The following is a 24,487-nucleotide window of genomic DNA, read 5'->3' as shown; positions in this document are numbered from 1 at the left end:
TTCACCTCTTTCTGTGAGAAGATGTTGTGTTTCTGACACTCCTCAAAGCAGGGAGCCATGGCCAGCACGGAGTCTTCATCCGTTCCCACCATCATCATCACCTCCTGGTCTGTCTCTATGCCCATCGCTTTCATCATGATCATCACAGGGATGTCCTGTTGCAATCATCACTACCATCAACATCATCATGACCATCAACATCATCATGACCATCAACATCATCATCACCATCATCACTACCACCACCACCACAATCACCATCATCACCACCACCACCATCACCATCACAACCATCACTATCATCACTACAACAATCCCCACCACCACCACCGTCATTACTACTATCGTAACCATTATCACCACCAGTACCATGACCACCATCATCACAACCATCACTATCATCATAATCACTATAATTACCACTATCATTATCATCATCACACCCATTACAGTTTGATGCCTCAACAATGTTGTCAGATTTTGCTCTTCCCTCGCTCCCACTTTTAAGTCTGATACAAATGTGGCCACACTGTTGTTGTTACCTCCGAAAAGCAGTTGTGCTTCAGATAGAATCTGTCCTTCTTGCAGATCACATACGTCTTGGTTTTCTTCTCATGGGTAGAACTGCAGACATAGCAGAGCTGGATACATCACCTCAGTGAGTCACATACATCACTACTGTGCTCAGTGAGTGTCACATACATCACCACTGCAATCTGTATTTCATCCAAAACACCATGACAATTTGTTCTTTGTGTTGCATCCACACACACCCTTACAAACTGTTCTTTGTGTCATGTTCACACACATCCTCGTAATTCATTCTTTGTGTCACGTCCACACAAACCATAACAATTTGTTCTATGTGTTCTTCCCACACTAACCTGAATAATTTGTTCTTTGTGTTCTGAGCACACACATCCTAACAATTTGTTCTTTGTGACACATCCACACACACCCAAACAATTTGTTCTTTGTGACACATCAACACACATACACAATTTGTTCTTTGTGACATGTTCACACACACACACATTTTGTTCTTTGTGACTTGTTCACACACACACACACACAATTTGTTCTTTGTGACATATCCACACACACCCTAACAATTTGTTCTTTGTGACTTGTTCACACATACCGAAACAATTTGTTGTTTGTTTCTTGTCTAACAATGTGTTCTTTATCTCTTATCCACACACTCCCCAACAATTTGCTCTTTGTGTCGCATTCACACACACCCTTACAATTAATTCTTTGTATCACATCACACACACCCTGACAATGTGTTTGTGTTCTGCCAGTATACCCCCCGAAACAATTTGTTCTTTGAGTTCTGTCCACCATTTTTTGTGTCCCTCCTCTACCCGCCCACCCACCCCCCACCCCCTACACCCCTCTCCCTCCCAACAACTGGCCCTGTGTGTGTCACCTGGTAACTGAGCAGTGGAAGTCCCCCAACAATTTGTTGTTTGTGTTCTGTCCACCATCCTTTGCGTCCCTCCTCCGCCCAACACCCCCCCCCCCCCCTCCCTCCCTAACAACTGGCCCTGTGTGTGTCACCTGGTCACTGAGCACTGGAAGTCCCCCTTGGGCCCCTTCTCCACGATCATCCGGTTCTTGGAGAGCTGCTCCTGGATGAGGATGACCTTCTCTGTGCCGCGGATGATGAAGTAACCGCCGGGGTCCAGGGGACACTCCCTCAGCTTGGCCATCTCTGCAGGGCTCTTGCCTGTCAGCACGCAGTTGGAGCTCCGCAGCATGATGGGCATGCTGACACACAACACACACACAATAGAATAGAATAGAATATGTCTTAATTACCAAGTGTACTGGGGGGATCACAAGGAGTATCGGGGGGGATACTACATAAAAAGGTACGAACACAAAATCAAAAATCATACACAAACCCATATACCATAGAATTTAGGATACAAACTAGGTACATGTATTTATTTTTATGGATTTCACAAACACACATGAATATAAACACTGGGCACATGTATGTATGTATGTATGTATATATACACCACATACACACAATGGGCTCAATCATACACATGCACACCACATACACTCCTATCATGTGTACAGTACAACATAATTTCTGGCTGATAAAGCACTTTTTTTTTAAATCTCAAATTTGACCCCTGTGTCTTATTGATTGTAGATGTCCTATCCCTGTCTGAAAACTTAATTCTGACCACTACTTGGTGATACACTGATACCTCTCTCAACAAACTCAATATTTGACAACATACTTGATCACAATAAACACGCAGAATCTCACTGAAATGCAAGATTTGCATGCTTTTTTCTTGCTACTGTCTGAATCAATGTTGTTTTATGTTCACCACATGCTTTAGTCTTATTACTGTCTGAATCAATGTTGTTTTATGTTCACAATCATTCTGCATTGAAACCAAATTGCACACAATACCAAATTTACAGTGAACATGTTGCAGCTCCACGTTTAGAGACTGGGTGGAAAAGTTCAGACTGTTTTTTAGTGGGAAAATAAAGCAATCAGAATGAATTGAGTGCCTGCAAGAAAATAGAAAATCGTTTTGCAAATGCAAAGCAAGAAGACAGCTGGAACTGGTAGCTGAGCCAAGCAGACTGGATTTTGATTTAACAAGTTCATTGCACTATGGTTTGACAACAGTGCAAGTTCAACTGACAGCTTGAGAATGTCAGAAATAGTACCAGCTAATGAAAAAGCAGATAACAGAGCAAACAGAGCAACAGATATGAGTCAATTAGTAGATGAAAACAACTCGGATTCAGCTTTGAAGATGACTCCACCATTCAGAAAACAACTTCTGGTGTCAACAAAGCTATTCTGCAAAAACCTGTACTCTATATGGCGGACTTTCACTTTTGAGCATTTTCAGCAAATGAGGATGTATGCTGTCTATATGTATTCAAAATAACTTTTTACTTTCAATTCAGGGGATGCGCACAAAACGCTGTACATATAATCTTTTAAGTCAGAAATTGCAGTACGTATGCATCACCCACACACACACATGCACACACATACACACACATACATACATACACATAGCTCTTGTTACACACAACAAACTGGCAACCTTTTGAAAACTTTCCAATGGTGATGTTTTTACAAACAACAGATAAGGTAACAGTTTTTCATATTACTATGTATACCGACCTTCCAATGACAACGTTTTTACGCAGAACTAGCTGGTGCCCTCGGGTGTACTCCACGTCCACCATTATGGGTGCAGAGTAGGTCATGTCCCTGAGCCGGCACTGCCAACAAAGTTACAATGCACTTGATGTACATGGTGTGTGTGTGTGTGTGTGTGTGTGTGTGTGTGTGTGTGTGTGTGTGTGTGTGTGTGTGTGTGTGTGTGTGTGTGTGTGTCTATTTGGACAATAAACCATGACTCAGTAATGTGTGTGTGAGTGTGTGTGTGTGTGTGTGTGTCTGTGAGAGAGAGAGAGAGAGAGAGAGAGAGAGAGAGAGAGAGAGAGAGAGAGTGTGTGTGTGTGTGTGTAATTGTCTGTAGTATAAATGGACAGTAAACTAAGACTCTGTAACCTGGTCGTTTCAACTTTGTAAGTGTTGATGACTGATTATCAACTCAAACTTAAACCCTGCAAATAACAGATAACATTTACAGTGTGTGTGTGAGTGAAAGAGAGAGAGAAAAATAGAGAGAGAGAGAGAGAGTGTGTGTGTGTGTGTAAAATGTGTTAATGATTGTGTGTGTGTGTGTGTGTGTGTGTGTGTGTGTGTGTGTGTGTGTAAAATGTGTTAATGATTGACAACAAGCTCCAAACTTACTCTGTACATAACAGATTCCATAATAATCTGGACAAGACAGCACAGAATAAGCAAAGTCACCATCTTCCTGTTCACACAGCACAAGACTTATCACCTTTTCACAGCTGCCATTATCAATGGAACTTGAAGAGAATGACTGCCAACAAAAAGCCAGCTGCCAACCAACCAACCAATCAAACCAACCAACAACCTACCCAGTAGCAAGTCAAAACTGACCTCATGTGGAGAGATGGGTTTGTCCACATTCACATCATGCCATGATGGCATTCCCACATAGATGTTGGTGTATCTGAAACATGAGACACATAGCATACCTTGGTTAAAAGGTGCGCGTTTGTGTGTGTGTGTGCTCGTGCGTCTGTGTGTGACTGTTCTGACATAACACTCAGATTAAATATGAGGCAGACATTATAATGAGTGAAGTCTTCCAGATAACTAATCAAGCTACTACTACATGGTATAATAACAAAATTTACAAGTTATTTCCCTAAATGTGACTACTGACAATGCCAACAAACCACTGGAGAGTTCCATGCTTACATGACAAACTGTTATAGAGGTATGTCACATAACCTGTGCTCTCAAAGTTGATTGGCTCTCTAAAGCTGCAAGCAACAAAGGCGATCGAGGGAGGAAGAACATACAACACAGAAGGTTTCTTTTTTTTCTCGACTTTTTGCTTTTTTTGTGAGTGTGTGCAAATAATGGCACTTCATTGTACAGAGTTTTGTTATAGCAATGGAGGCTATCAACTAAAGAAATGGAGGACAGCACATTTGCTGTTTTTGTCTGGTGATCGCTTTTGGCATTGCTCACGATTCTTTTTAGTAAAGTAAGACGCGCATGCGCAAGATCCAAGATAACCGCAGAACTCTCCAGCAGTCTACTACAATAATTACAATCACATCACAGACAGGGACAAATTTATCTCACTTGAGGTAGAATTTGGGGTCAGCATCACAGGTGACTTTCTCATTGGCCTTCACAATGCTCTTCAGCTGCACACATCATTCAGTACCAACTTCATGTTTTCACCATTACACATTCCAATGATAATAGGAGACAGACAAATTGATAGACTATAGACAAACAAGACATATAAAAAGATTGATAGGCGGACAGATGGAGAGATGCTGATACAGGCAAGAGGAAGACAAACAGACCACAGAGAGAGTAGAGAGAGTAGGGGGAGAAGGGGGGGAGAGGGAGGAAGGGAAAGAGAGAGATAGAGAGAGACAAAGACAGGGACACAGAGAGGAAAAAATCACAAAAAGTAAGCAGATAGACTGGTCTTTTAAATCAAGTATGACAGGGTCTTCATCATGGAACACTGTAAGAGTAACTTTAAGGCTTCAGCCTTCTCCTCCTGCAAGTATCCATCCATCTAATCATACACAAAGGACCTATTTCAATTTTTGTGCCCGTTTTCCCCTTGCTAATTTAGCGTGAACTGCATGAATGTGACACTGTCACACATGTCCATTATAACAGTCCTGTGAGGATTCATCTATTCATTAGAATTCAAGGACTGATCTATGAGATGGTAAACAGGCTTATTTTTCAGAAATATAATCATTACCACTATGATAACTTATCTATGAAGCATGTCCATTACAACTTTAAGGATTCCCAGGTTAAGTTTTAAAAGTCACCTATTCTGATCTGCCTAGTATGTTCCGAGTCACAATGTGCTTCTTCAGCTCCTGCTGGTGTGTGCATGTGTGCGTGCATGTGTGCATGGGTGAGTGTGTGTGGTATGTCATACTTGAATGCACATGTATGAGGAATTTAATAGAAAAACCAAAAGCTCCCTCAGTTCATGTCCAGGTCACATGTGTCAGTCTGCAATATTTAATTTCATACTGCTCATTCCCAGTTTTGAAAGAAAAAAATGTGCTCAACAATTATTTTCAATCATGTTTCTGTATACTTATGTGTGTGTTTGCATGCGTGAATGTGTGTGTGTGTGTGTGTGTGTGTGTGTGTGTGTGTGTGTGTGTGTTTGCGCACATGTATTCTATGTCCTGATGCTACAAATGGGAAAAATATGAGCACTCACTACCATCACAGTTGCCCATCAAATCTGACAAAGACATGAACATATCAATGTTGTCATCTATTGGAAAAATCAATGAACACACACCCATACAGTGATACACACAGAGTCACACTTGTTACTAATAGTGAAAAGACACTTAACTAAAGAATGAACACAGTGAGAAAGAGACAGACAGAGAGAGATAGCTCTAGACACAGAGAGAGAACACTATGAACTGAAAAAAAAAAAAAAAATCCTGAAACAAATCAAACAGGCAAGAAGCAAGCAGAGGCACTGACCTCTCTGTTGATGAAGTGGTTGAAGGAGGCTATGTGCTGCTTCACCAAACCTTTCACCTTGAGGAACGCTGGCACCAGCTTCCATTTCTCCTGCATCAGTCATCACATCCAAGTTGCAACTGATCAAATCACATTTCAACCTCTCTCTCTCTCTCTTTCTCTCCATGCATTCGTTTTGTTTTCAGTTTTATGTATTCTCTGCATTGTATGGCAGACAGATCCACACGTGGCAAGACACAGAACACAAAATGTTATGACATTGTTAAAACTGAAGTTATATGTTGGTTACTGCTTCATTTTTTCATTTATTATCTGCTTGATCACAAATGCTGTTTCAACACTTGTTCTATGCGATTTATCAATTTAAAAAAAGAAAGAAAAAAAGATAATTTAAAAAGGAAGAAACTGACAGGCATAACTTTCAGTATAGTAACTAGACTTATTTCTGTCAATTCTTCACTCATTCTTTAGTTGATTTAGCCATGGGGAAAAAAGTGGGTATCATCTGACCTTGAAGTTTTGTGTTCTTTATAAACAAGTCACTCAACTCAACTCTGCCATCACAAAAAAAGATAAACGAGTTCTGCAAAACAAATGTAGGGTGCCCCAGTGGTGAAAGTTTCAGTTTCAGTATCAGCTTCTCAGTGAGGGGCACTGCGTTCAGACAAATCCATACACGCTACACCATATCTGCAAGGCAGCATAACCCAACACACCTTGTCAAGCCTAGTTGAGTGCATATATATATATATATTTACAGGACCTTGATTTATCATCTCATCCAAATGACCAGACACTCAGTTTTGAACCCAGACCCTCACTGACTCTCTCAGTCTCTATTGGCAGCAGATGAGCATCTTGACCATTCTGCCACCTCTCTCCTCCACAGAGAGAGAGAGAGAGACAAAGACAGAGACAGAGAGAGCGAGAGAGAGAATAAAAACAAAACAGATCAGAATCAACTGACTGAAATAAAAGCTTTGTATGGAGGTTTTTATAACCATAAACTGTCATCATTTCTTAAACAAAGTAAAACCATGATAAAAAAAAAAAAGTGGCTTGATTACATCTGTTTGCAGTATTCACAAGCATTGTCAGGTATATCAACAACCCTTCATCACATTAGTCTGATTAGATGTCGCCATAGTCCACTCCATGTGATTATTTTTTGTAATAACTAATATATAAATTTTTTGATTTAGCATTTGTTTCCAGCTGTTGCAAATACACGATGGTATCAGATTAAAGCTACTGCATCACTGTAGTATTTTGTGTGCATATCTCAGGTCACTCAACTCAACTCTGCCATGACCAGACAACAAAACACGACAAGAATTTTCAGTCCATGTGGTAGGCTTACACAGTGGACATTTGAGTTTTATTAGAACATTATTAGAACATTAGAACAGAGCAGAATATAACAGAATAGAATATGTCTTTATTACCAAGTGTACTGGGGTCTGAAGGAATATTGGGAGGGGATATTACATAAAAAGGTACAACACAAATCGAAAATCATGCACAAACAGATACAGTAGAATTATGGATGCATTCATGTGCATATCAATATAAGAACTCACACACATATATATGCACACTCACACACCCGCACACACACACTCATGCACGTGCACACACACACACATTGACACAAGCACACACACACGCACACATGTTTGAGCATAAGCTGCACATAACATATGGATGAGGCTGATAACTAGATCTTCAAGTAAATGGTTGCTGATTGCAAAATCACCTTTGATCACACTGGATTTGTTCGAGAGACAGGGCATTGACTGCTTAGGGGAAAAGGCTACTGGTGAAGTGATTGGTTTTCATCCTTATACTTCTGTACCGACGCTCTGAGGGGATCATTTCAAAAATCCCAAAAGCTGGATGTAATTCATCCTGGCTGATTGATTTTGCTTTTTTGAGTAGCAGCTTATAATATATGTCGTCTAGAGAAGGTAGATCAGCCCAGTTAATCTTGATGGCAGTTTTTACAATTCTGTTCAAGGCTGTGATTTCTGCCTTGGAAATGTTTCTGTACCACAAACAGTAATAGCGAAGGTAAACACGCTTTCAATGACAGCTCTGTAGAAATCAACCTTGATTTATTTTTCAGTTCTGAACTTTTTGATGCGCTGAAGAAAGTACAGGCTCTATTGTGCTTTATTTTCAATTTTGTCCGTATTTTTCTCCTATTTCAAATCATGGGAAATGATCAGTCTGTGAAATTTAAATTCACTTATGATCTCTACTTGCTTGTCTTTATGTTTAACTTTATAACAACGTACCACGCATATATGCACGGAGGCTGATGCTCCACTGGGCATGACTCATGTATATCTGCATGGTAGCACCATTTACAGTTAAACATGCAGCGTGCGCACTTGCATGCCGAGCTTTGTTTCGAAACAAACTGCCCATCAATGGTCCGAGGGAAAAACACACATGGAATTCCACATACCAATCATCCGTCTATTTTTAGACCAGTTTATGATGAGCTAGTCAGCGTTATCTGGTCGAATCCCCAAATTGAAACAAAGGACTTGAGACCAGTCTTCTTCTTGTTCTGCGTTCACTCGTATGCACATGAGTGGGCTTTTACGTGTATGACCGTTTTTACCCCGCCATGTAGGCAGCCATACTCCGTTTTCGGGGGTTGAGACCAGTCATTTTGCTACCAAGGATGGCGTCGCAACGGACAAGGTGGACGGTCGTGTCACTTGAAGAAGGCCTTCAAGTTGTTCAGAATGGCTCTGGCGATGAAGGTAACTGTTCAGAAGGTGAAGATGAAGACAGAGAAAATGAAGACAATTTACTTGAAGATGTTGTCGTTACGGATGACAGTGAAAATGACGAGGAAATTGACGATACCGAGGAGGTGCGTGTGGGTGATGGCGATCCTGATTTTCAACTCGAAAACGGAGAAAGCGACAGTGACAGTGGTGATTCTATGGTTGTTGATGTGTGTGTGTGTGTGTGTGTGTGTGTGTGTGTGGTCGAAATATACCAGAAAATGCTAGAAAACAAGACTGCAAGACAAAACAAAACAAAAGTTCCCTTTGTTAAAAAAGCCAAGAACTTAGAAGTCTTCAACAAGAGTACGAACCTCTATGGTTTTGACTGGAGATGTGAGTTTCTTTTTATCTGCTTGCATTATATCTTCAATAGTCTCCATTTTGCGAAGTCGTTTTCTTTCTGTTCAGTCGGTGTCCTAACCAGGTGTGTTGCTTGCATCAGTCAACAAGAGTGATCTGCCTTGCTTATTTTTTTTCCACCTAATTGTCTTCCCACCAAAATAATCCAAAACACGAGCATAAATGCACCACAATTTACTACTGCTCCTACTACAATTACTACTCATAATTATGAAAATGATAATGATAATCATAGTAATCGTAATAAAAGCAACAGCAACAACAACAAAAGCAATGAGAAGAAGAAGAAGAAGAAGAAGAAGAAGAAAATTGTTGTGGTGCTTGCGCGCCACTGTATATTATATAAGATCGTGGATTCATTTAGCGCATGACACTCCATGAACAATAGATCAAGATAAATGAAAAATAGAATCAAGGAGACATGTTCAATGATAATAAGAATAAGAACAATGGCAGTCACCGTCATCATTATCATTTTCATCACCATCATGATGATGGCAACATAAACAGGCAAATTACCTTTCTTCTGGATTATGAACATATATTGGGTGTAGTTTTGTGACAGCAACTTTCTTGTTATTGGTTGTTGTGGTTGTTGTTATTTTTGTTTTTATTTTATTTTCATTTTCATTTTTTATGTAATTGTTGTTGTTTTTTCATCTGTTTCTTCCCCAAAGCTCCTACATACTTCCTTTATAATCCCTTTACAACCGTTTCTTTTATCTGTGTGTTCATTATTTCTCTTTTTTTCAGACGTTTTTGTACGGCTTTTATCACCCATCCACAAGCTTTTCAGCAATATTATATTTGGGACAGATCCGGTTTATCTGTTTAAAGAAATGGGAGTCAACAACAGACAAGAACAAAATTTCACTGAACTACCTTTCCTCAGTTTGAAAAAAAAAAAATCAGAAAAACCTAAATAAAATCATTGTAGATAACACTGTGTATGCACATGGATCTTTGGTATGCACAATGTGCTTTGAAAAAATAAAATAAAAAGTAATTACGGAAGAACGGTAACTCTGAACTTGCTTAAGATTTTGTCGTCTGGAGAATCTTTTGACTTCTGAGTGGTACATGAATCAGTGAGCCTTTTCTCCATCTGCTGTCTTTGCTCAAGCTAAGTGGAAGTGAAAGTTCTGGTTCTTGATTGGCACAAACATGCTAACTGGTAAACGTCAATGCTTAAGTCCGTTTTGATCTATTTTTGCTGGTAAGTGCTCGTGTTGTGGCATGGCTGAAAGACTTTTTATTTTATTTTATTTTTTTTATTTTTTTATTTATTTTTTTACAGCAGACAGATAGACAGCGGTATAATTTAAAACCAGCAGCACGCAGAGCTATGAATGGTGTTCTCATCATACAACTGGTTGACTGTGCATATCCATGCGCACGCACCCAGCTACCAATTGACACCCCTGTCCCCTCCGCACCCCTTCACCGCCCCCCCCCCCCCCCAACACACACATTCAGTCTGTCTCTGTCTCACACACACACACACACACACATACACACACACTCTGTCTCTCTATCTGTTTCACACACGCACGCACGCACACACAGACACACACACACACACGCACGAACGCACGCACACACTGCAAAGGCTTATATCCCTTTGTGTTAGTATTTAGACAGAAGATAGATGCACTGGTTAAGGGTCCCGTTATTCATATAAGAGTTTGATAGGTTATCAGGAACATGAAAATATTGTACATTAGTCATGAGCAAAGCTCCAGGGAATTGATGTTTGTGAAAAAGAAAAGGTGTTGTGTCAGTCTCTTTCTCTCTTTTGTCTGTCTGTCTCTCTGAAGTAGAGGCTGCAAACCATCCACTTTGCTCTGACACTTTGTGCTGTGGTTCATCAGTTGGTTTGTGAATTGAAACAAGTTGGTTGGTAATTATGTTTGAAGGTGGATAGCTTGCTGTGTATAGATCCATTGATTAGAACTTTATGAATTTTTAGTGTTCACCCAGAACAACATGATCACAAGTGATTAGCCTATACTGTACAGGGTTGTTGTTTTTTTTTTTTTAATTGAACCTGCTTGTTGATGAATGTAATTACCTTTTATGTCTAAATAGCACAGTCAAGAATCTATTTCCATGCTAAACCTTTTTTTGTTGTTGTTGTTGTTTTTTGTTGTTGCTTTTCAGAACACCAAGGAGGCACCACCAAGGTTGGATGAATATTTACATGTGATATTTCCTGAATCACCTGTTCTCACCATGTCAACAACACTCTTCTCTCGTGCAACTTCTATGTGTCCAACGTACTGTAAATCCCATCTGGTCTTCAAGCTGTTGAAAAAAAATATAGACAAGGCATCAGTTGTTATCAGCGTCGGTTCACAAAGACCTACCTCCTCAGGAAAATCCCGAGCGAAGATGCAGGCCTGGCAGATACACCAGTACGGAGACAACAGGGAGCTGACTCCAACAGACAAAGCACGTGCAGCCACCATCAAAGCTCCCAACGAACTGCTGATTAAAGTGCATGCTGCCAGTGTCAACCCCATTGACGTTCGTATGAGAGGTTAGCTTTATTAGGGTCTTGGGATTTGTATAGTTGTCAAAAGTACTGACATTGATGTGTGAAAGTTATGTGTGTGTGTGTGTGCATGTGTGTTTTTGTGTGAGTGTGTGTGTTACCATTATATTATTAAATTATAATGCAATTACCTGCCACTGTGGTGAAGTGGTTAGCGTCACGCACTGACGGTTGGGAGGACGCGGGTTCAATTTTTTTGGCCCGCAGGAGTATCATCTACTTCATGGATGTGTCTTTGGGTGTGTTGCTTAAATTTCCTGACTAGCACTTCAGGTGTCTGTATCTCTCTGGCCTGGCTTACACAGGGATATCATTATGAAAGGAAGCATAAAGCACAGCATCTTGTCATGTAGAGTTAAAAGGACCTCCATAGCAACATTGCTCTCAGTACCCTCCTCCTCCTTCATCATCAATGATTAAAAGAATTCAAAAATTCAAATTCAAAATACTTTATTATCTGCTTCAACCAAAAACAGAAAATTCTCTTTAGGCTCACTTAAAATAAAATGCCCGTCAGCAAAAATCAAGGAGAAAAAAAAACAAACAAACAACTGACACCCTTCACTTATCACCATGCCCACATCAATTATTATTTAAAAAGAAAAACATGTGGGTAAGATACTATTACATTATGATTTAGAGTGTAACAACTGTGTGTGTGTTGCGTGTTGAGCGTGTGTACGTGCACGCGTGCGCGCACATATGTGTACATTTCAATCATAAGAAAAAGGAGAATATTTAGTTAGATAATTATAACATTTAAAAAGACAAATGCTCATCAACAAATACAACCGAAAAATGAATGAGCAACTAGCACACCCTTCCTTGATCACAACATACATATGAACTATCATGTAAAAAGAAAACATTCAGGTAAGAGAACAAAAATTTCATTTTCAACCCCTTCTCCAATTCAGTGCTTGTCAAGGTCTTCAGAGTCTTTTGGGGACTTCTGTTGGGGGACGTGGTGGAGGTCTTCACATTAGGGTTTGGGGGGGGGGGGATGCTTGCTCAGTCTAGCTCCGCGACTAAGCTATTATTGTGGTAAGTAGGGGGCTTAGTAGGTGGTGTCCTAAGTACATTAAATCAGAACAGGCACTTCTGAACACCACCAAAGTGACTCAGCAGCAGTACGGGGTCTCCTCTAGTGTGTGGCCTCCTGGCGACCTAACATCGATGGTTCCCTGTGAACTGCTGATGCTGGGACCATGACAGACAAACCTAAGTGTGGTTGTGTTTGGGAGATTCAGAATGAGCAATGTGGGAGGAATGCCACTGAAAAAGCGCAAATAATAGGACTGAAAAAGAAAATTATGATGTAATCTGTCAATATGTATAGTATATTTGCCATTTATGTCAGATTGTTGTAAATGCAATCTGTTTGTATATATTCAAGTATATTTCTCACAAATGTCAGTATACTGTCTTATAGTCTGTCTGTACTGTGTAGACATGTGTATTTCCCATAAATGACAGTATATTATTGTCATGCAGTCTATTTTAGTATTTATTTGTTCTTTTCCCACAAACATCTGTTTATTTGTTCTTTTCCCATAAATATCAATATCTTGTTACACATTCTGTGTGTGTGTGTGTGTGTGTGTGTGTGTGTGTGTGTGTCCACTTTCCCCATATATGTAAATTGTTATGCATTCATTATTTATATTTCAATTTTCAGGTGGCAGCGTATATACATTTCAGATGCCAATGTGTACATCAGATGGCAATGTTTTTCAGGTGGCAGATGTCTTTTTCAGGTGGCTATGAGTGTATTTCAGGTGAAAGTTTGCATATTTCAGGTAGCTGTATGTGGAATTTTGGAGTGTGTGCTTGCATGTCAGGTGGCATTGTGTGTATTTCAGGTGGCTATGGATCAAAGATCCTGAATGCTCTGAGAAAGCGTCAGGGAGGGTTGAGTGGCAGTGAATTTCCCTTGATTCTAGGACGCGATTTCTCTGGAACAGTGGTAGAGACAGGGCAAGCTGTTCGACGCTTTAAACCAGGAGATGAGGTATAGTATCCCATTTTTCGCTTCGTGGTATTTGCAGAAACTGAGTGCATGGGATCAACATTGATTCTGAAGCATTGGCAGCTGTGGATATTCTGGTGGTATACTTTATTTTACATAACTGAATTTGGTCCTGGTTTATTTCACCTCAGGTCTTATGACACAAACAAAACAGATCAAAACAAAACCATCCAAACAAAACACCCATACATACATATATACACATGTTTGCACTATCTCTCTCTCTCTCTCTCTCTCTCTCTTTCTTTCTTTCTCTCTCAGAGGCACACACACACACACACGCACGCACGCATACACACACACACACATACACAAACACATAAACTCTCTCTCTGTCTCTCTCAACATGATTGATTGTATTGTGTTTCAGTGTTTAATACATGAATGATAACTGACTGATGCAGGTGTGGGGTGCTCTCAGTCCATTTCGTCAAGGCAGCCATGCACATTGTGTAGTGGCCTCCGAATCTGAGGTATGCTGATTGCTATTGAATGACATCATTTGTGCGTGTTATTTGAGTGGTTGTGTGAGTGTGTGCGGTTGTGTGTGTGTATGGTTGTGTGTGTGTGTGTGGTTGTGTGTATGTGTGTGTGTGTGTGCGTGGATGGGTATGTGTGTTCGTGTGTGTGGTTGTGTGCATGCCGGCACATGCATACACATGTGAGAATGTGTGTGTCTGTATGGTTACATGTGAGTACATGGGTGGTGGATTCTATGGAGGATTTGGGGGTATGGTTGAGTGGGGGTTCAGAACAGGGGTGAGTGGGGTTGTACTTTTTGTTTGTAAGTAGCAGGATTTTTGCGTTGATAGAGATAAATGGAGGTGCTGTTATTTGGGAAGAAAACATGTGGTGGAAAATGCACGATAAGAGACAGCAAAACTTCTATGAAGAAGACGAGATAAGGGACTGCGAAACACCAAGGTAGCAGCATGAACAAAGAGAATTCAAGGAAGTACTCTGTGTGATATTACAGATTTCGAAGAAGCCAAAATCTTTATCCTATGTGGAGTCAGCCTCCATTCCCTATGTGGCCGCAACAGCGTGGACAGCATTGTGCACAGTTGGAGAGCTAAAGGAGAGAAACGCTGCAGGGAAAAGGTAGGACCGCATGATAGTCATTGAGTCATGCGGATGAGACGATAAACTGAGATTATGGATGCAGCATGCTGTTAGCATACTTTAAAGAACCCATGGCAACTGAGATTATGGATGCAGTATGCTCTTAGCATACTTTAAAGAACCCATGGCAACAGAAAGGTTGTCTCTGGAAAAATTCTTCAGAAAAATCCACTGTAATGTACGTGTGTGTGTGTGTGTGTGTGTGTGCCTGTGTGTGTGTGTCTTTGTGTTTATGTGTCTATGTTTGTGTGTGTGTGTGTGTGTGTGTGCATGTGTGTGTGTATGTGTGTGTGTGTGTATGATATTTATAAGAATAATAGTAGTAATAATGTGTGGTGGTGGCCTGTGGCTGACCTGTGTATGCACAGCTTTGTTGATTGTCTGTGGTGAGCATCATTGTACAGCGAAATGGTAGAACCACATAATACCATGTGATGGTGACCTTTTGCTAGCGTCATGACGGTCCAGCTCATAGAGTGGAGAATGAAGGAAGACATGGGAGAACAATGAGTTCTATGGAGACAGATCTAGACATGAGTCATTTCTGTGTTTGTGTGTGTGTGTCTGCGTGCGAGTGCATGTGCCTGAATGCATACACTTAGGTCTTATTTCCTAAATTAATCTAAAGATTTTCTATACGATGGTAGGTTGAAAATGGGCCAATAAATGTTTAGTCCTTTTCCCTCGATACAAAAAGTTTTGATTTCAGTTTCAGTTTCGATTTCACTTAGCTTGACCATGATGATAATTATAGCAAATGTTATAATGCAAATGATAGTTATTATCTTCTTTTTTTTCTTTTTTCTTTTTATTCATCTTTTCAGAGTTCTGATTCAAGGTGGTTCAGGTGGAGTGGGGACATTTTCAGTCCAGGTAAAGATTTTTTGCTTTTTTATTTAGATTTTATTTTTATTCATATGTGTGAACAAAATGACTCTTCTGTTAGTTTTGTCTGTCATTCTATTCGTATGTGTTTGTGTGCGTCTGTGTGTGTGCATTCTCAGCTATTCTAGACACAGGCTGCGCTGCATTAGTGATTTTAGCAGCACAAACTTTGCTCAGTGTCAAAATGTTTCCTACATCTATGCTTCTTCCAAAGAACCTTAGCTATCAGCAAACTTAATACTGCTAAGATCAGTCATATGACCCAGCCCTGGATCTATCTTTTTTTGCATGTATCACAAATATTGGAAGATTGAAACTATATAGGATGATGAAGTCCTTATATTCTTCCCATGAGTAACCACTGCTGTCTTGCTGTTTTGGTTGTTAAAAACAAAACACAAAGAGTTGTAGTTTATATTTGTTGTTCTTCTATTTGTTTAAATGGGGAGGGCATGGGCATCAGAGAAGTTCCTTGTTGTCTGCATCTCTCCTTACTCACCGGAAAACATGACTGGACTTATATTGTTGTTCTGAATACGAAATATGAGACAAGAATGTTTTATTGTATTTTGAACAATACGTTAAGACATACTAAAGAAGTTTACCATGAAAAGACAAAAGTTATGTATCAGTGGAAAAGATGTGCAAGCTCTGTTTTCACACTATCTGTTTATGTTAGTGCATTGTCTGTGGGATTCTGTAATGTGTGCATTTGTTTATTGACTGTTGTATGTGTGTGTTTAAGGATTGTATATGTAGGTTTGTGTATTTATGTCTGCATTTGTGCATGTGTGTATTTCTGCATTGTTTGTGTGTTCATGTATTGTATGTGTTTGTAGTTTGTGTGTTTGTGCATCGTGTTTTACCTGTGTACAAATGATGACTGACTGTGTAGATACAGAGGTGGCAGTGAGGATTAATAGCTGGCCGTAGTACCCAGCGATAGTTTAATGTGTTAACGCTAGCTATATTCCTTCTACAGTGTGTATGAACTGTGCAAAATCCTGGTAATGATGATGATGATGCTTCTCATTTGAGAAATATAACCTTCAATGCAAGGGACGAAAAAAACAAAAAAGAAAGAAAGCGATGGCTGTGTGTTGGTACAGCTGCTGAAGGCGTGGGGAGCGGAAGTGACAGCGACATGCAGCACAGACGCTGTGGAGTTTGTCCAGGGGCTGGGGGCGGACACTGTGGTGGACTACAGGACCTGCAGCGTGCAGAAAGAGCTGGCCAGACACCCTCCGTGAGGCATAGTGTCTGTGGTGGTGTGGGTGGAGGAGTGTCTGTGGTGGTTTGGTGAGGGTGGTGGAGTGTCTGTTGTGGTGTGGGTGGTGGTGTGGGTGGAGGAGTGTGTGTTGTGGTGTGGGTGGTGGTGAGGGTGGTGGAGTGTCTGTTGTGGTGTGGGTGGTGGTGTGGGTGGTGGAGTGTCTGTTGGGGTGTGGGTGGTGGTGTGGGTGAAGGAGTGTCTGTTGTGGTGTGGGTGGTGGTGTGGGTGGTGGAGTGTCTGTTGTGTTGTGGGTGGTGGTGTGGGTGGTGGAGTGTCTGTTGTGGTGAGGGTGGTGGTGAGGGTAGTGGAGTGTTGTGGTGTGGGTGGTGGTGTGGATGGTGGAGTGTCTGTTGTGGTGTGGGTGGTGGTGTGGGTGGTGGAGTGTCTGTTGTGGTGTGGGTGGTGGTGAGGGTGGTGGAGTGTCTGTGGTGGTGTGGGTGGTGGAGTGTCTGTTGTAGTGTGGGTGGTGGAGTGTCTGTGGTGGTGTGGGTGGTGGTGAGGGTGGTGGAGTGTCTGGTGGTGTGGGTGGTGGAGTGTCTGTTGTGTGGGTGGTTGTGTGGGTGTTGGAGTGTCTGTTGTAGTGTGGGTGGAGGAGTGTCTGTTGTGGTGTGGGTGGTGGTGAGGGTGGAGGAGTGTCTGTGGTGGTGTGGGTCGTGGAGTGTGGTGGTGTGGGTGGTGGAGTGTCTGGTGGTGTGGGTGGTGGAGTGTCTGTTGTGGTGTGGGTGGTGGTGTGGGTGGTGGAGTGTCTGTTGTGGTGTGGGTGGTGGTGAGGGTGGTGGAGTGTGTGTGGTGGTGTGGGTGGTGGAGTGTCTGTTGTGTGGGTGGTGGTGTGGGTGGTGGAGTGTCTGTTGTGGTGTGGGTGGAGGAGTGTCTTGCGGTGTGGGTGGTGGTGAGGGTGGTGGAATGTCTGTTGTGGTGTGGGTGGTGGTGAGGGTGGTGGAGTGTGTGTGGTGGTGTGGGTGGTGGAGTGTCTGTTGTGTGTGTGGTGGTGTGGGTGGTGGAGTGTCTGTTGTGGTGTGGTTGGAGGAGTGTCTGTTGTGGTGTGGGTGGTGGTGAGGCTGGTGGAGTGTCTATTGTGGTGTGGGTGGTGGTGTGGGTGGTGGAGTGTCTGTTGTGTGGGTGGAGGAGTGTCTGTTGTGGTGTGGGTGGTGGAGTGTCTGTTGTGGTGTGGGTGGTGGAGTGTCTGTGGTGGTGTGGGTGGTGGAGTGTCTGTTGTGGTGTGGGTGGAGGAGTGTCTGTTGTGGTGTTGGTGTCTGTTGTGGTGTGGGTGGTGGAGTGTCTGTTGTGGTGTGTGTGGTGGAGTGTCTGTTGTGGTGTGGGTGGTGGTGAGGGTGGTGGAGTGTCTGTTGTGGTGTGGGTGGTGGTGTGGGTGGTGGAGTGTCGTGGTGTGGGTGGTGGAGTGTCTGTTGTGGTGTGGGTGGTGGTGAGGGTGGTGGAGTGTCGTGGTGTGGGTGGTGGTGTGGGTGGTGGAGTGTCTGTTGTGGTGTGGGTGGTGGTGTGGGTGGTGGAGTGTCTGTTGTGGTGTAGGTGGAGGAGCGTCTGTTGTGGTGTGGGTGGAGGAGTGTCTGTTGTGGTGTGGGTGGTGGTGTGGATGGTGGAGTGTCTGTTGTGGTGTGGGTGGTGGTGTGGATGGTGGAGTGTCTGTTGTGGTGTGGGTGGTGGTGTGGATGGTGGAGTGTCTGTTGTGGTGTGGGTGGTGGAGTGTCTGTGGTGGTGTTGTTTGAGGAGGAGTCTGGGGTACTTAAGTGACATTGTTGTTGGTGTGCAGTGATTTCACTGGTGGTGTGATGTGTGGAGGGTGTTCTTGTTTGTGTGTGTATTTCTCACTGTCTGTGTTTGTGTTTCTCACTGTCCATGTGTGTGTATTTTTTAAAAATTTATTATCATTATTATTTTTATTTCTCAAGGCCTGACTAAGCGCGTTGGGTTACGCTGCTGGTCAGGCATTGCTTGGCAGATGTAGTGTAGCGTATATGGATTTGACCGAACACAGTGACGCCTCCTTGAGCTACTGATACTGATACTGATACTTCTCACTGTCCGAGTGTGTGTATTACTCACTGTCCATATCTGTGTGTGTGTGTGTGTGTGTTTGTGTGTGTGTGTTTCTCCTGTCCATGTGAATGTGTGTGTTTCTCATGTCCATGTCAGTGTTGTGTATTTATCATTGCTCATGTGTATGTGTATTTCTCGCTGTTCATGTGAGTGTATTTCTCACTGCCCATGTAAGTGTGTGTATTTCTCACTATCCAAGTGAGTGTATTTCTTCTATCCATGTGAGTGTGTATTGCTCCTACCAGCCTACACATGTATGTTTCTTACTGTCCATGTGTGTGTGTACAGGTTTGACTTTGTGCTGGACGTAGTGGGAGGTTCCACAGCAGACGACTCCTTTGAGCTGCTGAAGAAATGGAGCAACGCCAAATTGGTTACCATAGTGACCCCCCTGCTGAAGGAAGTTGACAACAGAGGTTTTGTGCCTGGCCTGGCCCAGTCCACCTTCTCCCTGGGTACCAACCTGTTCAGGGTGGGTGGTCCATGATATTCTGTTCAGGTCTGTTATATCTGGGTATCAACCTTGTCAGGGTGAGCAGCACATGTTGTATGCGTGTCAGCCTGTTCAGGGTGGGAAGCGTGGGACCTCATGTTATCATTGTAGACATGTGAATCAGTCTGCCTTGTGTGTTTGAACCACCGAGTCAGGATACAATAGCTGTAAGCATTGAAAAGTATGTGATTATCATCATTGTCAGTGCGAACAAGTTATTAGAGAGACAATCTGCCCTTTTCTTTATTTTGTGAACAAGTTATGAGAGAGACATCTACCCTTTTCCTTATCTTTCTTCTCTTAAAAAATGGCCCATTAAGGTTGTTTTTATTGACAGCATTATTATTTATTGGTTATTTTGTGAAAAGGACAAAAATGTTTATAAAAAAGAATTTGCATTATGGATTACAAACAAAACAAAACAAAATGCACTAGTGTAGGTTGTGCTGAGTCTGATTGAGAGTTATTTTGTGTTGTTTTCTGGTCTGAAACCATATTCTTCTTCTTCTTCCTTTTCGCTTCCCATTAGATAAGCAACCCGGTGTCCTCGATGAAGGCTGCCGTCCGTCACAGCTCCTCCAGGGTGCCGTACAGTTTGGCTTCCACTGCTGTCGGTGTTGGCCAGTACTTCCTCCTGGATGCTGCATGCATCCTACAGTTTTGAAGGATGTGGTCGGTTGTCATTGGTCCCTCACCACAAGGGCACTGTCCACTCTGTCCAATGCCAAATTTTGTGTGCATGTGGTGGAGCAGGCGGTTGTGTCCAGTCCTCAGGCGGAAGATCTTGACCTGTTCCCGTCGTTCCAGCAAATGGTATCTGTCTTCTGGGTTATATTTGGGGTGCTGGAGGCGCCACTTTATTCCTTGCTGTGCCTTGATGATTGTCTTGATTTCATCGTATGACACCAGTTTGTTGGCCTGCTCCTTCTGTGCACCGTCTTTTGCCAGAATGTCCGCTTACCATATTAAACCATATTATATGACTTACTCTTTACATTGTGATAATGTGTATATGTTTGTTTATGTATTTGTGTGTGTGTATGTGTATACATTATGTGTGTGTATGTGAATATATTATGTGTGTGTGTGTGTGACTCTCCTTTGTCCAGGGCCTTACTGGAGGACAGAGTTACCGGTGGTCATTTTTCATGCCAAACAGCCGAGCCCTGGAGAGAGTGAGCCAAATGGTGGATGCTGGACAGGTGGGTAACAAGAGGAGATCAATAGATGGTCATACTGATGCTCTTCACCTGTGTGGTCCTGGTGAAGCTCTACCCCCGTGTGGTCCTTGTAGTACGTTTGAATCTCAGTTGATGATCCGATACATTGGCTTTTTGTTGTTACTAAGTTATCACAGTTCAGGGTAGCCTTGGTTTCATATTCAAGAGAAAGTAACTCATAACATCTCTCATGTCAACAGAATGTTTATAATCTAACGACAAAAGATAATGTAAGCTAAATAAAAGCATTTAATGTGAGTAACAATGACTAATAACAGACACTGGTGGCGTGGGCTCATATCCCACCACTGCCACCATGTAATGAATTTGAGTCTCAGTTGATGGTCTGATATGTTGGCCATGTTGTAATCGAGTTCCTGGAGTTGAGGTAACAGTCATTTTCACATTCATGGGAAGTAACTCACAATAGTCATGGTGAAGCTTTCACCTCTGTCCTCTCTTTCCCATAGCTGAGAATTAGTTTACACTGACAGAAAGGGGTTTCTTGTTCATCTTTTTCAAGAAGTGATAAGCAGCCATGTCATTTCATTTCAAATGTTTAATTAACCCATTCAACCCAAGGGCAGTTCACAGCCTAGGCTGGTTCCCATGCAATACTGACACGAAATAAATGCAGAAAATATACTGTACTTCCTCCAGACTACATCCAGAAATACTGTAAAAGTTAGTTCCTTTTCCTGGTGATTTGTGCAAATGTCAGAACATGAAAACCATTTTGGTGAGACACATTTTGACACCAGAGCAGTGCTCAAGCGCAGGGATTAATGAGTTAATCACTTGGAATTCTTTGACATACATGAATTTCCCATTTCAGCTAATTAATTCTGACATGTGGTGTATGCATGTTGTCTTTACTAATTGTCACTGATGTGGTGAATTTGTGTTCTTTATCAATTGTCATTAATGTGGTGCATATTACTTATTATCACTGATGAAGTGAATACATGTTTTTCCAGATGTCACTTGTGCGTTTGGTGGTTGTTTTTTCCAGTTGTCACTGCTGTAGTGTCTGTATGTTGTTTTTCCCTATTATCACTGATGAGGTGATTGCATGTTTTTTCAGTTGCGACTACTGTGGTGTCTGCAGGTTTTTTTCCCTATTATCACTGATGAGGTGATTGCATGTTTTTCCAGTCGTCAGTGCTGTGCAGGTGTCTGCATGTTCTTTTTTCCCTGTTATCACTGTCAAGGTGAATGTATGTTTTTCCAGTTGTCACTGCTGTGGTGTCTGCATGTTGTTTTTCCCTGTTATCACTGATAAGGTGAATGCATGTTTTTGGTTGTGACTGTTGTGGTGTCTGCATGTTGTTTTTCCCTGTTATCACTGATAAGGTGAATGCATGTTTTTGGTTGTGACTGTTGTGGTGTCTGTATGTTGTTTTTCCCTGTTATCACTGATGATGTAAATGCATGTTTTTCCAGTTGTGACTGCTGTGCTGTCTCCTTGTTTTTTTTCCGTATTATCACTGATGAGGTGAATGTGTATTTTTCCAGTTGTCACTGATGTTGTGGTGTCTGCGTGCTGTGTTCCAGATTCAGGCAGTCGTGGAGAAAGTGTTTCCCTTCAGTGATCTGCCGGCTGCTTACCAGCACGTGGAGAGGGGTCATGCACGGGGCAAGACAGTGATCCAGGTGGCTGACAGCAGCTGAAGACACTCAGATCCTTAGGGCAGCATCACCACCAACCCATCCACTCACTCTGCTTAGTCGAGTTTGCTGTTGCCATTAGCAGTGTACTCTAAGCTGAGGGGCCATAACGTCCTGCGTAAGTACAACATGACCAGACCTGCTTTCGTGCAGTGTGGAGTTTGCATACATCTCCTGAAGATATATTGAGGCCTGATGTTCGTTTACTGGTCACGCATGCAATACTGAGTGTGTTGATCTGAAGTAACAGGAACTAAACCTTCCCAATCCTGAAGTTTTCTTGTTTAAATGCAGAGTGTGATTCGTTAAAAGCTGTTGTCTATGTATGGGAGTTCTCAGCTGAGACTCGCATGCTCTCTCTTCTAGTATCACTGTCTATCCTCTTTATCTGGAAAACCTTTCAAATCTTGTCCCTCATTGTACTGAGTCAAGAGTCTTTCAAATCTCGCCCCTCATTGTATGGAGTCAAGAACCTTTAAAGTCATGCAGTCATTGTCCAAATGCCTGATTGTCCGGAGTTCAAATGACGCCCCTCATTGTACCAACTTCAAATTATGTTCCTGAGTGTACTGAGTTCAAACCATGTTCCTGACAGTAACCGTATTGAGTTAAAAATCATGTTTCTGATTGTACAGAGTTAGTCATGTTTCTGATTGTGCAGAATTAAAATTGTGTTCCTGGTTGTATGGAGTAAAGATCATGTTAATGATAAAATTGTGTTACTCATTGTACAAATGAAAACTACACCTTCTTTCATCAACACACATGTATGGACTGAAGCACACACATGCAAGCAAACTCATTGTAACACTGGCGCCCATGCTTGCATGATTGTACAAACACTTCTTTTTCCTGGCTTTATAGTTTCTCTTTTCTCCTACAAAAACATTACCATCATGATCATTTGAAATCTTCTGTGCATACAAATACATTTCATCAGTATCATTTCACACATGTAGATGCAAAATGCAACACACTAGTTATACAGAAGAAGGATCAGTTATAGCTCTGCTCACTTTTCAGTAATGATATTTGTTAAAAAAAAAAATTAAAAAAAACTTTCAAAATGTGTTGTTGTATTAGAACATGCATGCCAATTTTATCTGCATGTAAATGAATACATATCTATAAAAAAAAAAATTTAAAATCTTTTGTACACATTGAATTATGAAACAACACAGAAATTGTACACGTTATAAACAAAATATCCTATAAATGTAATAGTGGATGGAACCCAGATTGGATAATACACTTGAGTTTCAAACAGGGAGACATTCCCCAGAATAGTATAAAAAGAGTATAACTGCTTAGGTGGCGATGTGTTCACAGTCATTCACAGAAAAGCCTACTCATAGATCCAAGAGAACATGAGCAACAGATTTTGTATACAAGTACAAACACACCATACACACTAACACACAGACACAAAGCCATGTGCACAGACATGAAACACAAATGACAAGAACAGCGACAACTGTAAAACTGTGGATGTGAGGACAACCTCTAAGCTTTGTGAAAGCTGGTTCAAGAGCACCACTATTGTTTTCCCTCCTAGTTTTCTATGTAGAGAGCACCACCATTTTCTCTCTCCTAGTTTTCTATGTAGAGAGCACCACCAATGTTTTCTCTCCTAGTTTTCTATGTAGAGAGCACCACCATTTCTATGTAGAGAGCACCACCTTTGTTTTCTCTCCTAGTTTTCTATGTAGAGAGCACCACCATTTCTATGTTGAGAGCACCACCATTGTTTTCCCTCCTAGTTTTCTATGTAGAGAGCACCACAATTGTTTTCTCTCCTAGTTTTTTTATGTAGAGAGCACCACCATTCCTATGTAGAGAGCACCACCATTTCTATGTTGAGAGCACCACTATTGTT

The 24,487-nt window shown here is 41.7% G+C and overlaps 2 protein-coding genes across 2 annotated transcripts in view; one reads left to right on the top strand and one right to left on the bottom strand.

Annotated features, from left to right (window-relative positions):
• Window positions 1-9,388, bottom strand: part of LOC143297601 (DNA-directed RNA polymerase III subunit RPC2-like) — a 39,561-nt gene extending 30,173 nt beyond the window's left edge. Inside the window, exons 1-8 of the mRNA XM_076610018.1 lie at window positions 9,267-9,388; window positions 6,152-6,241; window positions 4,748-4,812; window positions 4,031-4,103; window positions 3,176-3,276; window positions 1,564-1,773; window positions 543-624; window positions 6-155 (exon numbers count right to left, since the gene is read on the bottom strand). Of these exons, the coding sequence (XP_076466133.1) occupies window positions 6-155; window positions 543-624; window positions 1,564-1,773; window positions 3,176-3,276; window positions 4,031-4,103; window positions 4,748-4,812; window positions 6,152-6,241; window positions 9,267-9,335 (840 nt within the window). The 5' untranslated portion in view covers window positions 9,336-9,388. The remainder of the gene's footprint in view (window positions 1-5; window positions 156-542; window positions 625-1,563; window positions 1,774-3,175; window positions 3,277-4,030; window positions 4,104-4,747; window positions 4,813-6,151; window positions 6,242-9,266) is intronic.
• A 789-nt stretch (window positions 9,389-10,177) lies between these two features.
• Window positions 10,178-23,312, top strand: LOC143297811 (NAD(P)H oxidoreductase RTN4IP1, mitochondrial-like). The gene is made up of 10 exons (XM_076610320.1): window positions 10,178-10,531; window positions 11,476-11,854; window positions 13,732-13,880; window positions 14,303-14,371; window positions 14,875-14,999; window positions 15,845-15,893; window positions 17,015-17,151; window positions 19,519-19,702; window positions 20,833-20,925; window positions 22,498-23,312. Exons 2-10 carry the CDS (start codon window positions 11,548-11,550, stop codon window positions 22,612-22,614), a joined length of 1,230 nt encoding a protein of 409 aa, XP_076466435.1. The 5' UTR covers window positions 10,178-10,531; window positions 11,476-11,547; the 3' UTR covers window positions 22,615-23,312.
• The last annotated feature ends 1,175 nt before the right edge of the window (window positions 23,313-24,487 follow it).

This window comes from Babylonia areolata, chromosome 23 (genome assembly GCF_041734735.1).
Source record: "Babylonia areolata isolate BAREFJ2019XMU chromosome 23, ASM4173473v1, whole genome shotgun sequence".
NCBI lineage: Eukaryota > Metazoa > Mollusca > Gastropoda > Neogastropoda > Buccinidae > Babylonia > Babylonia areolata.
The sequence above is the reverse complement of the archived record's forward strand: the minus strand, read 5'-3'. Positions and strand labels throughout refer to the sequence as shown.

Bases quoted from the DNA above. Each gene is read 5' to 3' on its own strand.
- LOC143297811 (XM_076610320.1), top strand. From the start codon at position 11,548: ATGTCAACAACACTCTTCTCTCGTGCAACTTCTATGTGTCCAACGTAC. The intron at 15,894-17,014 runs GTAAAGATTTTT...GTGTTGGTACAG, and splicing joins TGGGGACATTTTCAGTCCAG to CTGCTGAAGGCGTGGGGAGC. The intron at 19,703-20,832 runs GTGGGTGGTCCA...TCCTTTGTCCAG, and splicing joins TGGGTACCAACCTGTTCAGG to GGCCTTACTGGAGGACAGAG.